Source organism: Colletes gigas, unplaced genomic scaffold (genome assembly GCF_013123115.1).
Source record: "Colletes gigas isolate AHSC1104 unplaced genomic scaffold, ASM1312311v1 Colletes_gigas_Sc00038, whole genome shotgun sequence".
NCBI classification, from domain to species: Eukaryota; Metazoa; Arthropoda; class Insecta; order Hymenoptera; family Colletidae; genus Colletes; species Colletes gigas.
Window position 1 is genome coordinate 866,420 of NW_025106667.1, and position 17,634 is coordinate 884,053.

Here is a 17,634-nt window from a genome sequence, read left to right on the forward strand (position 1 = left end):
AACGGACAATGGGACGCACACAAGCTAAGAGTCACTTAAATAAAAATCACTAGATGGACGCGCGCGTGTGTATTCAAAAATACATATACCCGCCTTACTACTGGTGATTCTGTGTTTGACAGTACGCGCGTATTTCGCGGCTATCATCGAATTCGGCCGACGTTAACCGACGTTTAACGAAGCTTGCCAGTTCCGTGTGTGTTGAGTGTTCGTTGGTGTTTAGTTGGTGCGCTTCGACTGGGCAAAATCGCGTAAAATGGAAACAGAATTTCGTTGTGAGGTTGAGGTTGGCCGTTGAAAAAAGTGAACATGGGAAGGTCCAAGTTTCCCGGTAAGCCGCCGAAGACGGTCACCAGGAAACGGATTAAAGTTCTCGGCCAGCCCGAGATAGTCCAAAGCGATTCGGTAACCGTCGCCGAGAACATCTACTACGGACTTTCCCTGTTCAACGAAACATTTGGTGACAACGAGAAGGTAATTCGTAGTTTACTTGTGCGAACAATATCTGATGGGGGGGGCGCTTAATTGTAATCACCTGGAAAATAATCCTTTTAAAACTTGCAAACAACCGTGGTTGTTTAATAAGCGTCATAGGGGCCCATACGGCGCCGATTCGGTGACCAGAAAATCTCCAAGATTTGGCTGTATAATGAAGGTTAACCTATTAGAAGGGAATCGCAGCCTCGGAATGGCAGATGTGTATAATATGTACTGACACACCGCTATAGTTTACAGTGTCAATGACTCGATAAAAATGCTCATTTCTGTCTTTGTTTTTATTCCGTAAACACAATTTATTTACCTTATTCTTTTCTCCCCTATTACTTTATAACAAACTGTTCAATTTTGATATATCTATTATTAGAATATATTTTCATATTATCAATATTATTATAGCAATAAAAATATTGTACGATAACGTGCTAATTTTCTGCGTACACATTTTCAAAATAAGAATCAATAACGAATAGTATTCTACGTTAATGTTTATATAAAATTTCTTTCTGTAGGAACATCCACCATTCCATGGTTTTAGCACTAAAGAGGCTAATCTGTCCGTGTCTTATATAAAAACACAACAACATGACACAGAAAATGCAACTGTTAAATCGCCATCCAATGCTGTCGAGAACCCTGTACCAAAATCGAACGAACAAAATGTCACGGATATTAAAAATTCTCTTCCAAGTACCGAAGCTACTACGGAGCAGTTATGCGATAAAAATATAGAACCGACTGAAAATATTAAGAAGGACGTTAGCGTATTAAATTCGAAATGTGCTTCTAAATTTCATAGATCCAAAACTCGTAGAAGTTGCAAAAATATTAAATTTTCCAACTTTATGAAAACGCCAGTATTAAAATCAGTGAACAATATCTTAGATCAGCATCAACGAACAAGACAACTACGTAACAGTACTGCAAAGAGATTACTGCAGAGGGCAAAATCTAATAGTAATAATGCACGCAATATGACTGCGCAATGCGGAGATAAACCAAATGCTGTGAGGAAATTTATTTTACCAGTTCGAAGCGCCCATTCGTCGAGAGTTATTAAGCCAAATAAAAGATTTATCGAAGAATTGGAAGAAATTTCTGTGACGGAACACAGCGAGAATGAAATCGGGGCTCATGTGAAAAAGGCTAAATTTACGTTAAACAAATTTTGTAATCAAGATCCAAAATTAAAGGAAGGAAATATTAGTAAATTATGTACAATATTGAAAGATAAAGAAGTAAGAAATAAAACTAGGAAAGTTATTCAGCGTGCGCATTCCAATGCCCAAACTATAATACAATCTGCGAAAAATTGTGAAAAATTAGCACCTTCCGTACAAGATGCACAGGTATCAAAAATTGTTAATACAGATGTAAAAAGAAATAATGTATCGAATAAGAACAAAGTGTTGAAATCACCATCCGATGAATCGAGTACTACTCAAGATTGTTCGCAAACTACGATTAAGAAAGCTCAAAATTTAAAATCAACCGCGTCCAAAAATCAGAAACCAATTTCTGCTCCTAAAAAAGTTCTTCCTGATTCTGATGTTCCAAGTTCAGAGTCTTCCAGGATTCAAACGAGATCGGGAACTCAAAGCGAAGTCACCGATCCGGAAATTGAAATAAATTCCGAAAATACTAACATGAAAAATCAAGATAATTCTGATAACGGAAGTAAAACTACAGAGGGAAATTCAGATAACTTTGACACGGAAAGTACATTGTCTGAAAGTGGAAGCGAACATAGTAATCATACCGAGGATGAACAGTCGGAATGGACTGGGATGAAATTGAATGGTGGAAAAGTGATTTTAAGAAAAGCGAGATTAAAATTAGATAATAAATGTGTTGGTGGAACCGAAGGACCTTTTTCAACAACAAATAATAATAACGTTACAAATGGAAACACCAACTTGGGTACGTGTCTAATATTTTTTTTAAATTTAATGTATTCTTCACGCTGTATGATAACAAAATGATTTTCTCTTCGTAATGCTTCAGGTTTAACAGGTACTATTAAATGTGGCGTTTGCGGTGCTGTACGATTTTATCGATTCGTGAAACAAGCTCGAAAATTTGGTATTCACAGTTGCGAATCTTGTCGAAAGTTTATCAGTAAGATGATTAAGCGACAAGCTTGCGCGAAATCTACAAACAGTACCCTCCCGGTTCTTCAATGCCACAAAGGAGACGGCTTATGCTTAGTTCCACCTGTTGTACGAAGTCAACAATGGAATCTCATGAGATGTGTTTATAAAGCTAGATGTCCAGCATGCTGGTTAAAAATGTGTTTGAAATGTTATAACATTCCTTCTTTGTTAAGAACAGGTTTAAATGCATTATTACCACCGATAATGAGAGACCCTCTAAGTATTCCTTTATCATTGAATCAAGAAGATAATGATAATCAAGGTCAAAAATTAATATCTTGCAAGTTAGGTTGGCCTGCGGAAGACAGTTCAGAGAAAAACTTATTTAAATCAGCAATGAGTTGGAGAAACATAGAAATGGATCAGAAAACTAGTTACCAAGGCACTGCTGGTTTTCTATACACAAAATTAGATAAATGTATGTTGACACGGTATTGATAATATTTCCATTCAACAGATCCGTTATAAACAGTTTTTTTTCATATTTCTAAATGTTTCTACAGTCGATTCATCACTGAATATATCACCTAATAAAAAGAGAAGAAAAAACAATAGGATAAAAGTGAGGAAGAAAATAAAAAATCCAGTGTTCTCCTCGCCATCTACGAATCAGTGTCCACAACCCCTTAGACAGAGACTTGAATTAAAGGGTCCAAGAGTGAAACATGTTTGTCGAAGTGCAAGCGTTGCTCTTGGTCAACCAATTGCTACTTTTCCTTCCGTAGATGGAAAAGATGATAACGAAAGCAATAAGCACATTCCGAAAACATTAAAAGAAAACGATAGGTCAGAGAAAAAGGATTACACGAAAGAGAAAGAGTCGCAAAAACATAACGATGAAAATACGGTAAATGTAACGCATCAATCTCATTTAAAAAGAGGAAAAACACAGCAAAATATGTCGACGTCGAACTTTCAAGTGGTGAGTAGCTGAACGGAAATGCATTAGTATCAATGCCCACGGTTCGATTATTATTAACATTTACGATTTAAAAAAAATCATTTCAGGTATCTAAGACAAATACCGATGTACTGCATACAGTATCTATAGATTTTTGGGAACAGTATGATCCTTCGGAGGTTGGCGCAAAAGGTTTTGCCCTTATTGGTTCAGAACTCTTCCATATTCCTGCTATTTGTTACCTTTGTGGAAGTGCTGGGAAAGAACCAGTAAGTAATGTATATATGTATATTCTTATATACAGTTGTACATTGTAGCAATCTTTCCAGCTCATCCATTGTCAATGCTGTTGCGAGCCATATCATGCCTTTTGTTTGGAACCCAGTGAATGGAATGCTTGTGCCCAACCAAATTGGTGCTGTCCTCGATGTACAATATGCCAATCCTGCCATCTAAGATCTGGTCCAAAATTGTCTTGCATTCGTTGTCGTCAATCATTTCATCACTCGTGTTTGTCAAAATCTGGTGTCAGTGCGAGACTATACAGTCCTGAAAGACCTTTTGTGTGTCAAAGTTGTGTCAAGTGTAAAAGCTGTGGTAGCGAAGGAGTTAACGTTCATGTGGGCAACTTACCATTATGCTCCATGTGTTTTAAATTACGTCAACAAGGAAATTATTGTCCTCTGTGTCAAAGGTGTTACAACGAAAATGATTTCGATACAAAGGTAGGTATACAGTTTTACTGAAAGATCATGTTTGTTCAACTTGTCGTAACAATGATTTTTTAATATTTTTAAAATAGAGTTATAAAATATATTTTTATAATATATAGAGAAATTTCACGTAATAAAAATTCTGAAATATTAATGCGTGACTTAGGCGGATTATTGTTTGATAATTTTGTATTAAATTTTTTAGATGATGGAATGTAGCGAATGTTCTTATTGGGTGCATTCCCGTTGCGAAGGACTTTCCGATGAACATTATCAAATTCTCAGTTATCTACCAGATTCTATTGAATTTACATGCAGCCAATGTTCCTCTAATCCTAATTCTATTTGGAGAAATGCTATAGAGAGTGAGCTTAAGGCTGGTTTCATAGGGGTTATTAAGGCATTAAGCAAAAACCGTAAGGCTTGCGCGGCATTAAAATGGAGTCCAAGGAAAGAGTGTTTGTGCAGACCGACTCCCAGCATAAGGAAACTAGATTTTTCGAATGAAAAGTCGGATTCGAACGTAACGAATATTAAAGAAATTCTAAACGTAGAGACGTTTGAAGAATCTAATAATGAAAAATTTAAGGACACAGAAACTGGTTCCAATGGTAATACAAAATCAGAAGCAACGAGCAAACAGAACGAAGATCAACCGACCGATTGTACTAATAGAAGAGGCTTGAGACGACTTCGACAAAAGTTTCATTTAAAAGAATGTTCCGTTCGAGTAAAAAATTGTGCTCTAAAAGATATTCAAGATAATGAGAAAAAGGATTCGATGATTCAAGAAAATTTGAACAGTAATTCGAACGATACAGAGTGTCATTGTTCGGATCAGCAAATTATTGTTAGACCCTCGCCTACGTTGATGTCGGTGAAGCGGAAAGTTAATAACAATGAATATAAAACGTTGTCACAGTTCCATTGTGATATGGAACATGTAATTAATTGTACCGCGACTAATGAACTGATCGAAGCTTATCACGAAATTTTACAAGAGGTATTCCCGTGGTTCAGTCCGAAAAATTTGAAGAGTAATAATGGTAAAAGCGATATGGTGACGCTCACCAAGGGTATTAATAAGGATGATAGTCCAAGTACAAAGCTTGGTGATTCTATATTGGAAGTATGGAAGGAAGAAGTGATGAAAGCACCGAAAACAGCAACGGCTAAAACGGCAAATTTACATAATATTAATATCGAAGACAGCAGATCCTGTTGTTTGTGTAAAGGATTAGGCGATGGTCAAGAAACAAAAGAAGGTCGCCTCTTATATTGTGGACAAAATGAATGGATTCATTCGAATTGTGCACTTTGGTCCAATGAGGTGTTTGAAGAAATCGATGGTTCTTTGCAGAATGTTCATAGTGCTATTTCAAGGGGCCGTTTAATACGTTGCTCCGAGTGCGGAAAGAAAGGGGCGAGTATTGGTTGTTGTGCAAAAAATTGCAGCAGTACCTTTCATTATCCTTGCGCGAGGAACGTTGGACTTACCTTTAACGACGATAAAACAGTATTTTGTTCTTTGCATTTAAACAACTGCTCGCATAAAACGTTACAAAATGAGAGCGAGTTTAGTTTACGAAGGCCAGTATATGTTGAATTGGATCGCAAGAAGAAAAAGTACGCGGAACCGAGTAAAGTAAAAGTTATGATAGGCTCGTTGATGATCGATTGTTTAGGTACAGTTATACCTGAGTATTCTGACGCGGTTGAGAAACTAGTACCCTGTGATTATAAGTGTTCTCGGCTATACTGGTCTACGGTAAATCCATTTAAAATCGTAAGGTATTACATTAGAACGTACGTGCAAATGTATATGCCAGAAATTTCTCCCGACTTGGAAAATAATATAACCATCGATCATTCTAAAGAGGAAAAGAAAGAAGAGATTTTAGATATTCAAAAAACAGAATATTTAGCTGTGAAACAAACGTTGGATACTTTGATCGATACAGTCTGCAATAAGGAAGTGGATGAAAACTTGGCGGAGCAAAATAACACAGATCTTTTACCTCCGGAATTGAAAGAAGCCATATTTGAAGATTTGCCGCACGATTTGTTGGATGGTATTTCCATGCAAGATATATTTCCAAAAATGACGTACGAAGATTTTTTAGCCATGGATTTAAAAAATGATGGTAGTTTTGCAACCGATCTGTTCAAGGATGACATGTTGGCATCCGAAGTGGATGAGATAATAAAACCACCTGAAAGTAAAATTTCAAAAGTGGACCCATCTTTGTTAGAGTTAGGTCCTCATAATGATCTTTGGGTTCATCTGGAAACGAAAACTTCCGTTCAAGATTTAATGGACGATTTGTTGAATTCTAAGAATCAGAAACGTGGAGGCAGAGAACTGAAAAGATCTAAATCGGAAGTAATGTCGAATAGTCCGTTGATCGTTGGTGGACAAAGACACCATCAACGATCTTGCAGTTTAACTTGGAGTTGTAAATTGGATAGTCCTTACGGTCCCACTATAAAACGAAGAAAATTGTCGAGGAACTCGAGTATGTCAAAATCCAACGAAGCGAGTGTAATGGTATTAGATTCGCAGAATGAACGTCCGCCTACTTTGCACGAGTTGAGAATCCCAGATGGTATTATGGTTACAGTGGGCAGAACAAACACACCCAACATCTTATCCGATTCAATGCGAGAATTGAAATATTGCATCGAGGATGCAAATGGTATTAATCGACGGATACTGTCCACAAACCGTGAAGAGGGCAAAGAACATAAGCGACTCTTTTGGCACGCGAGGCAACAGCCGCGAATATTACAAGTTGACGGACCCGCTGATCCAAGTAGTGCCAGTGAATGCAGTTCACCAGAGTACAATATCGAAGAGAACACCACGGAATTACGTGTACCGGAACACTTGTCGATACCACAGTTGGATGGCATCAACGACGAATCCTCTTGCGACAGTAACGAATTTATTTTACCAGCCGAGAAAGACTTTAATTCCTGTACAAAATCGTCGAACAGCATTCTACGGTCGAAACGAATATACGGATTTATCAGATCACATATTGCCAAGAGCAACGATAAACCGCATAAAATAAATTTTTTTAAAGAAAGTAATTTGAAATTGAATCTAGAAATTCCTCAGTTGGACGGCGCCGACGATATTTCCAGCGACGACGAATGTACATCGCCGCAACATATTGAGAACGAAGGACTCAATGTTACTTCTCGATGCGATGCACCATTCGATCACATAGATCGCCCGGTAACTTGTAAACGATGCCGTTGTACCTACAGAACGCAAGATAGTTACAACAGACATTTGACACATTGTGATATCATGATAACGAGCGACAGTGATTCGGAGACTATGGATAATAAATTGGCATCGCCTGACTCGAGATTCTCCCCGAGTGTCGGCTCCGTGTCCCCTCAGTTTATAACGCTGTCGCCATCCGAAGGGCACACTCTTTCTTCCGACTATCCGGACATACAAGCTACATCTCCTTTGGAAGCTTCCGTACCATCGCCTCATCCAGCTATTCAGATCGAACCGATAGCACAAGCAATTATTACACCGCAAATTCATACGCACGCCACTGTGGAAACTGTTCACCAAACAGTATTAACATCCAACGATATGATTGTACAAACACAATACACCAGAACAACAACCACATTACCAAACGCTACAGTATTACCTCAAGAGAGTACTGTTCAGATAACTGAAATTACAGATCCTCCATCCGTTGTGAGCGATTCTAGTATTACACAGAATATCATCAACACGCCAATAAGTTCTCCAGGCGGTGCAAGTCTGCAAACCGTTCCAAGCCCGCAAGTGTCGCCGTCGTTCTCCTCCACCGGTGTACAAACTGCAAACAACGAGTCGCAGGCAAACATTCAGATGACAAAGTTGACTAAATCAAAATCTCCAAGGGCGCCGAAATCTCGAACAAAAGGAATTAAAACACACATTGTGAAAAATACGGTCCAGTCGCAAAACGGTCATCCTAGATTTCAACCGATGCAAAATAATACTCCGGTTATACAATTGCAACAGACTCAAAGACCAAGCGCACCGACAGTAATATTGCAGCAAGTTGCGTCCCCTGGTATTATGTCCGCGTACGTTGAAACATTGCAACAACAGTCTGGACAGAATCTTCAGTATGTAACGACAATTGGTGGCCAACACGAAGCTGCATTTAAACCTCAGTTCATTACAACCAATCACTTAGTTCCTGGCGCATATATACAAGCGCCATCTGATAATTTATTAACGCTGCAAAACGGAGGTATTTCGATATTACCGGGTGTACAAATCGCCCAAACGCAACCGACAGTTCTTGGAACGATTATACAGCAACAACCTAGTGCAATTCAATGCGGAGTTATATCATCCGAGCAACTATTGCTAAGCTCAACACCGACATTAGAAATGTTCACTGACTCAACGGGCAGTATGTTTCTTTCGAATCAACCGATGTATTATGGTTTGGAAACCATTGTGAGCAACACGGTAATGTCTTCCAGTCAGTTTATGGCTGGCACGGTACCACAGGTGTTAGCAAGCAGTTACCAGACGACAACGCAAGTTTTTCAAGCTTCCAAGCTTATGGAACCTATCGTAGACGTTCAGGCTGTTCCAGGTGTTCCCACTGTAGCGGCAGTGCAGACTGTACAGAATGTACCTGGGGTACCTAACGTTACCAACGTGTCCAGTGTTCCGAATGTATCCAATATAGGTAACATGCCTAATGTACCTAATGTCTCGAACGTACCCACTATACCAACTATACCCACTGTACCCTCTGTATCCAATGTATCCAATATAGCGAGCATAACGAATATACCCAGCGTACCCAATCTACCAACAATATCCAATGTACCCAGTGTACCCAGTATACCTACCGCATCCAGCGTACCAAACATACCTAGTGCATCCAGCATACCTAGCATACCTAATGTACCTAGTATCTCTAACATGCCGACTATACCTAATCCAGCTGGTTTAGCTAGCGCAGCTAACGTACCTAACATACCGACAGTCCCGGTTCAAAATGTATCCAACGTTTCTACCCTGTCACCCAGTGTACAATCTGTAGGGAATATCCCTAACATGCCTACGGTGCCCAGTGGATACGTAGTAGTAAATCAGTCAACGCCTGTAGCAGAATCTATCGTAACACCGCAAATTAATATATCTGCAACACCTGACAGCAGAAGCTTCGCATCAGCCACGTGTAACACCATATTGCCTGTGTCGTGTCAAAATGTCGCCGAGTCTATGACATCGATACAACTACCAGATACATGCACATCAGAGCCACAAGCTGTAACGAGAGTTACACCGTCGCCAAAGTTGTTGCAAAACTCTATACCAACGATACCGAGGGTAGCTGTACGCCCGAGCCCAGTTTCTCATTCAATCGCGCAGCTAAATAATGGACCATGGAAACTTACAGAATCACTGTTTGGTTCGGAACAGATTATGAACAATAGCGTCCAACCATACTTCGACTCGAAACATGTATCAGAGAATACCAGTATGATAAAGTCTAGCATATCATCTAAAATACTCCCATTACCTAATCACTGTATAACTCAAAGGGATATAATTGTAAATAAGTTAAATCATGATGTAAATAATGTGCATAATAACTATAGTAGTATTGTACCGAATTCTAACAATATTAATGTAAGTACAAATAATAATCCAGTTATCGCTAACTCGGCTATACAAAATAAAATCACGATGTCTACGAGCAATGTACCAACGAGTCGACCGATGAATAGAGTATTACCGATGCAAGCTGTTATTCCGAAACAAGATACGACTAAAGCCACGCAAAAGACGGAGATCATTATAGAAGAGCCAAGGAAACCAGTGATGAAACCAGCAGAGCCGGAACTCGAACAAAAGCTTACGGAATCGAAAAAGGAGATCGTCGAAACCATAGTGCCGGCGGTAAGGAAACCCGAAACAACCATAAGCAACATAAACGACACGCTGAAACTGAACACCGAAGCTATCGAAAAAGTGAAAGAAAACTTCAAGTTGGAATTGGACAAAGAAAAATTGCAAAACGCCTCGTTGAAAATAGTATTACAGAAACAGCTGCAAGATGGCTCTTATAAAATTACACACAATATGAAGGCGGTGGCGCAAAATAAAAAGACTCCGCAAGTAACGTCTGTTGAAATTCTGCCGTCGAAACAAGTACCTCAGATAGCCTCTTTGCAATTGTTACCGATAAAGACGTTTACGTTGAAGACAAACAAGATCGACGAAAAGGTTAAACCTATCGATAATAAATTCAACTTGTTGAAAAACAAGACTCCGCCAGTTGCTGTTAAGAAGCCGAGGATCGTTAGCAAATCGATTAAATCTGTTTCACCGAACCTGCAAACTACAACACATACGCAAAAGAACTGTACGAGAGGGCCGACTTTAATGTACGAAATAAAGTCGCAGGATGGATTTAGTCATACCGCTTCCTCGATGGCTGAAGTATGGGAGACTGTGTTTCAAGCTGTTCAGAGTGCCAGAAAAGCTCACAATTTACCTCCGTTACCTCATAATTCGATCAGTGAAAATCTGGGCTTGGAAAACAATGCAACGGTATACTTGGTGGAACAACTACCGAACGTGAACAAGTGCAGTAAATACAAACCCAGGTTCCATAATCTGGCACCGCCTAAAGCCGGTGAAACGGAAAACGATTTACCAAAGGCGTGCGACAATGGCGCTGCACGCGCGGAACCGTTCAAAGGAAGAAAAGTTCACGATATGTTTAGTTGGCTCGCGTCCAGACACAGGCAGCAACCAAAAATGATCGCCATTTCTGAAGCAGAGTCCAGGTAATAATCGTGAAACGGTATAAAATTACCTAGAGGTTAAATAACTTTACTTTTTCGTTTCGCAGACGAGTGGCGAGCACGAATCTGCCAATGGCGATGCGTTTTAGAATACTTAAAGAAACATCGAAAGAATCGGTTGGAGTATATCACTCTCACATACACGGTAGAGGTCTGTTTTGTTTAAGAGATATCGAAGCTGGAGAGATGGTTATCGAGTATGCTGGTGAGGTACGTCAAATAGCGAAAAGAAATTTTAACTCAAAATGGCCGAACGCCCTGTCTAACGTAGTTACATATTGTCTAAATATTTCCAGGTAATTCGAGCCTCTTTGACAGACAAACGAGAAAAGTACTATGATAGTAAAAATATAGGGTGTTATATGTTTAAAATCGACGACCATTTAGTCGTCGATGCTACAATGAAGGGAAATGCAGCGAGATTTATTAACCACTCATGCGAGGTATCTATCTCTACAGGGTGTTCCCACGCAACTAGAACTTGTGCACATAAATGCATAAAATTAGTTTCATATTACGCATCCTCTGATACCATTTAATTTTTACTTATAACATATTCTTCTATTCCCAACCGTTTCGGAGTTACAGCCTGTTCCAGTTGCATGGAACAACCTGTATAATCGTTTCTTTGTTATTCACGTATTTGTAACGATTAAATTTCTGCGATATGATAGTTATATATTTAACTGAAATTCATCAACTATTTTCTAAATGAGTCCATAACATGCGCATTCTGTTTCAGCCAAACTGTTACTCGCGAGTGGTGGACATTCTAGGTAAGAAGCACATTTTAATTTTCGCTCTTCGTCGCATTACTCAAGGGGAAGAGTTAACGTATGACTACAAATTTCCCTTCGAGGATATCAAGATTCCATGTACCTGCGGTTCCCGCAGATGTCGTAAATACCTCAATTGAGACTACGTATACAGCTACCGTAAGCAGCCAACAGGTCATCAAAAACATATGTGCTATAATTACGCGTGCTTTGGAATAGGATTCATTTTATTGAACGTTATTCATTTAATCATCAAACTATTTTCAGAGATTGCAGCTTTTTATTACTATAAAGGAAATAGATATACATTTAAAATATTAGAAGGCCAGATATAGTACACGAAACATCGCGTTATGACAATGTTACTTTAAACGGCTACACATCGTAGTTGATTTAAGGAGTATACTTGTAGCAATAAATGATTGAATATGTCCTGCTTTCATACCCGATGAGTTCTGCGTGTCTCGTCACGTCGGGACTCATGAAAGTGTTACTTTTATCCACGCCTGTGCTTTTACGCACGTCTTTCTAGACTCTACTTATTATCTATATTGAGGCTTAAGTGTACAAGTTATCGTCACTTTACACTAAATCTAAAGCGCCTTCAGCTTACATACATATACATATATATATATAACGTTTTTATATTCTTTATTTTGGGTTAGAATTCTAATAATTCTATATATGTATAATTGGACCAACGTGAAACGTGAAATTGAACGAAACGCATAGTATAATCGACGTGTACTTAGTGGGAAATTTACGTTTTCCACGACCGTTACTTACAGTTTTTTTTTTTTTTTTTTTTTTTTTTTACATTGTCCACGTTTATTCTATATCAAGCAAGGACTTAAAACCAAAATCATTCGGGCATCGGTCATTTTTCGGTTAAATCGCACCGAAACCTGTAAAACCGAAAAAATACCAAAATTAATACCGGTATTTTTTTGGTTTTTATCTACCGAATATGATCTTTATGTAACTTCTTAACTCATTCGAAACCGACATATTTGGAAAATTATCTTCAGTGGCCGTAAACATTTTTGCAGTTTTGTTCTGACCTACATTGCTGCACCATCGGCTGAACGTGAAATTTTGCATTACTCATAGCTTGAGTCATCATCAGTCTCGAATGTGTTGAAACGTATACATAGTATACATAATGTAGATGTAACGTTACGGATACACACGTTAATGAATACAATGTATATAAAGTTTATAAAAATTATACGAGAGATGTGAATTTTAAGGAAAGAATTGTTGCGTATGAAAATATTTATCGGTACGATGTAATTCCGGTATTTTCATACCTCTGTTTCTATGATGGTTTCCTAGACGTAACCGGAAAATATCTGTATAATACCGGTAATTTGTGTTTCGGTTTAAGTCCCTGATATTAAATATTAAAAGATCATTGCGAGTGTAACGTGTAAATTAAAAACAACCACTATTTTATGTGAATTTCAATTTTACGCGTAATGGTATAACTACGCCATTTACATGGTTTATGTAAAACGGAATTTAGTGTACAGTGCACGACTAACTTTGTGACATTTCATGTCCGCTGTAGGGCCAGATTTCAAATGTTCTTGTAAAATATGTAATTGTTAGATTAGACATTGTCTTGATGTAAGTACAGGTACCAGTTTAACTTAAGTTAATGATATAGACATTAAAGAAAAAAAGCGCATGCGCGAGAGAGTGAGAGAGTAAGAGAAAGAGAGAATGGCAAGAGGGAACAGTTTCCTAGCGTGGGATGCTGTTGGAAGGTGTACCTACTTTGGCAGACATTGATGATATTTTAAGTCTTATTGTAGTGGAGAAAGTGAAACGAAAACTTGCTTCCCGAAGTAATTAAAGTCTGTTTGTTCGTTTCAAATGGAGGATTATGTACGCGTAATATTATTTTGATATGTTTTTTTTTATAGATTGTTAAACATTGCACCCATACGTTTGTGCTTCCGCCTTGCCAATATTACAATACTAATCTCATTACTTTATTTTTATATATTTAAAGAAAGCCGCCGTGGAGAGGAAACGTTTTATTTTACAGAAACTCGATGAAGCCGCTAATTGTATAAGATAGTTTACGAAGTTTCTGTCCAAAATTTTTTACGGATTGTAAAAAAAAAAAAAAAAAAAAGAGAACAAATATCATGAAACTGATTACGTTGACGAAATGTAAAAAAGATAATTAGATCATTGTTTCAAGTAAACTTTTCTAGGGTACGAGCTAGAAAATGTTTGTGATATTTTCCCACAATGGGAGAAAATTATAAATGTTCTTTATAGGAATATATTTCAGATTTTACGGATATTACGTGTTCCGTAAAAACGACACCTTTCTGTGAAATGCAGTTTTGCCTTACCTTTAATGTACCTACGCTTTAACCCGGTGATAGATTTAGATGTACCCCGATGACTTATATTCAAACTGAAAACTGTAATTGCGTCTATGCATCGATTAAGCTATGATAAAAGTATTTTAGTGCGATTAATCAATTTCTGCCGAGGTGGTTGTCCCTTAAATTTGGTGCTCCATGGACACCGTTAAGTGCACTTTACAATGAAAAAATGGCCTAGAGTAAGAGATAGTAGATGGCAGTGGAAGAGTTTGATAATAATAAGAAATGCGTTATACGAAGAATATTGATCGCGAATTATTTAAAGAAGTAATATAAAGAATAAATGATGGCAGGAACATTATTTGAGCACGCGAGTAATGTCGGTCGTGTAAGAATTTTAATCGGCCTGGTTTGGTACAAAATGCGTACGCTGATTTGTAAAAAGTTATAAAACAAGGGAAAAATGGAAACTTGTTCTGGTCACGAGAAATTGCCATTTTTTAGGTATTTTGAATCTAAATATTATGATTACCAGTAATTAATAACTATTATTGGAAGATGAATATTGTTAATATAATGATAATTATTTTTAATCTGTAAAAAAGGTAATACGATATAAGAAAAAGGTAATTTACTTGAAAATATAATAGCAATGTTAGATATTTTATTGATATTTATTACTTACGGATGACGGTTCTAGGGTTGACGAGAAGTACTAATTAAATTAAACATAATTTAGAACTTGGTGCACACGATGGTCTAATATTGTTGAGAAAAATACGAATGTCAGCTTTTTTTTTTTATAACAAAAAAAGAAAAAAGCATCCTTTTCTCTTCTAAATGCACTGAAGTTATTGTTACACGTCTGATCAATGTCACCACAAATTATTTGGGATTATGAAATATATAATGCATTTAATATACTTTATATTCCCACCGCAGATTAATATCCATGGTGATTGTAACAATAGAAATATACTCTGTACCGAGTATATTTACGTATCGGTAGACAAATTAAGGACATCGTTTCTTAATTATATTTTTATCTATAAAAAAACATAAATGTTTTATACTCTGAGGAAACGTAATTCTTAGCGGCCGCGTGACAAATATACGGACGATTAAGTTTGTTATTTACACTTTTCTGAGAAACATGAATGAATTTGTCGAACGCTTTCTGAAACATACTCTGTATCTTTTAAATATGATTCCCTAACTCGCGGAGTCTGTACAAGCTCCTTAGTATTACGCATTCAGCCTCCATTATTATCATTATTATTATTACAATTAATTATAATCTACACAAGAAGATAGCATAATACATCACCACTCATATTTTGCACAGTTTGTTTACTATACCCATCAGCACCTTTTTAAAAAAAAGTGATTCGTGTGAGAAAAAAAAAAAAAGGGAAAAAAGTGACGTTAGAAAAAAATATACAAGTATAATCTCCAAAACTCGAATATGTATATGTATACTTTGCCTCGAGATAAAGTTGCTTTAGGTAATGGAAGTGTTGGACATCTGCTAGTTTGGTGTGATAATGAAATGAGTGGTTAAGTTATTCATGGAACTGTACGGTGCCCGTTATTACTTTTTACGACAATTTCAGAGCATCGCAGCGTTGCATCCTCTTGCGAGCAAGAGTTTCATCTCTTCGTGTCCTTTGGATTTCTTCGTTTTTATTCGTACAATTAAGGAATTAACAATTGAAATGTAAAACGCTTTTTAAAACATATATAAACAAAGGAATACCACTATTCAAAATATTGTACTTGTTTAAAGAAGAAGAAAAATGGAAAGAAAGATAAATAATACTATTGATAAATTTAAAGTGAAGAAAAAAAAAAAAAAAGAAACGAAAGGAAAATTGAAAAAATTGTCTGTGATTATCAGTCATAATAATCTTTAGGTCGACATATTTTTTAGAGAATATTTTTTAGCAAATTACAAAATTTATGATATACCCCTATTATTGATATGATATTGGATCAGACACGCTATGCATAATATTAAAAATAAAATTGAAACTGTAAAAGTTGCTAACTGTTTAATAGAATTATAAATAGTTGAGATCGATGGCTGTTGTAAAATATTCAGTGTTTGGACAAATAATTATTGAAACTATTTATAATAACTAATATCGAGGTACGATTATACTATATTATTGTATCACGTACATACATATAGTAGCGTTTTTATCTATTCCGTTCGCATATTCATTAGAATAGAATAGACAGAGAGAAAGAGAGAATTGGTTGTAGGATCGTACAAGACGAAATCAATGATAAATGTAAAATTCAACCGAAGAGACGCTGCGGGCAAATGGGACGCGTATTTACTGTACGCGTTCAGCGTGTAAAGTGTCGTTATAAATCTATCTACTTATTGTAGGGAACTTATAAAGTAACCATAATATTTACATTAACCAGATGATATACGTACCACATAGAAAACACATAACCGCTTTCATTTCAAACATCACACGTTACATGTACATATACATATATACAAGGTGTTCGGTCAATCCTGGAAAAAATTTTAATGGCAGATTCTAGAGGTGAAAATAAGACGAAAATCATCAATATCAATTCCTTGACCAAGGCATCGTTAAAAAGTTATTAACAATTAAATTAAAAAATTTCAAAACGTTCTGGAAAAATTATTTTCGGTTGCGGGGGTCAATTACAATTATTTTTGATCATTACACATACCCCCGAAATCCTACACATTTTCGAGAAAAAATTTCTTACCGAAAATATAATCTTTCTTCCAGACCTAACCCAGACCTGACCCAAACCTAATCCAGACCTGACCCAAAACTAATCCAGACCTAACCCAGACCTGACCCAAAACTAATCCAGACCTGACCCAAAACTAATCCAGACCTAACCCAGACCTGACCCAAACCTAATCCAGACCTAACCCAGACCTGACCCAAAACTAATCCAGACCTAACCCAGACCTGACCCAAAACTAATCCAGACCTAACCCAGACCTGACCCAAAACTAATCCAGACCTAACCCAGACCTGACCCAAAACTAATCCAGACCTAACCCAGACCTGACCCAAACCTAATCCAGACCTAACCCAGACCTGACCCAAAACTAATCCAGACCTGACCCAAAACTAATCCAGACCTAACCCAAAACTAATCCAGACCTAACCCAGACCTGACCCAAAACTAATCCAGACCTAACTCAGACCTGACCCAAAACTAATCCAGACCTGACCCAAACCTTTTTTTTTTGGGTCAGGTCTGGATTAGGTCTGGATTAGTTTTGGGTCAGGTCTGGGTTAGGTCTGGATTAGGTTTGGGTCAGGTCTGGGTCAGGTCTGGGTTAGGTCTGGATTAGTTTTGGGTCAGGTCTGGGTTAGGTCTGGATTA

The 17,634-nt window shown here is 37.3% G+C and overlaps 1 protein-coding gene across 2 annotated transcripts; it reads left to right on the top strand.

Moving 5' to 3' along the window:
• The first annotated feature begins 235 nt into the window (after positions 1 to 235).
• On the top strand, positions 236 to 12,568 carry LOC122402607 (histone-lysine N-methyltransferase trithorax). 2 transcript variants are annotated; one of them, XM_043405528.1, is made up of 11 exons: positions 236 to 474; positions 1,011 to 2,418; positions 2,503 to 3,069; positions 3,155 to 3,573; positions 3,660 to 3,821; positions 3,882 to 4,277; positions 4,471 to 11,105; positions 11,171 to 11,333; positions 11,420 to 11,566; positions 11,866 to 12,058; positions 12,167 to 12,568. In XM_043405528.1, exons 1-10 carry the CDS (start codon positions 310 to 312, stop codon positions 12,037 to 12,039), a joined length of 10,236 nt encoding a protein of 3,411 aa, XP_043261463.1. In that variant the 5' UTR covers positions 236 to 309; the 3' UTR covers positions 12,040 to 12,058; positions 12,167 to 12,568. The 2 variants fall into 2 exon arrangements, with proteins under 2 accessions (XP_043261463.1, XP_043261462.1); XM_043405527.1 differs by having other exon boundaries at positions 11,866 to 12,568.
• Positions 12,569 to 17,634: the final 5,066 nt, after the last annotated feature.

Excerpts from the sequence above, each read along its gene's own strand:
- LOC122402607 (XM_043405527.1), top strand. The coding sequence starts at position 310 with ATGGGAAGGTCCAAGTTTCCCGGTAAGCCGCCGAAGACGGTCACCAGG. Across the intron at positions 3,822-3,881 it reads GAAGTGCTGGGAAAGAACCA|CTCATCCATTGTCAATGCTG; the intron begins GTAAGTAATGTA and ends CAATCTTTCCAG. Across the intron at positions 11,334-11,419 it reads TTATCGAGTATGCTGGTGAG|GTAATTCGAGCCTCTTTGAC; the intron begins GTACGTCAAATA and ends AAATATTTCCAG.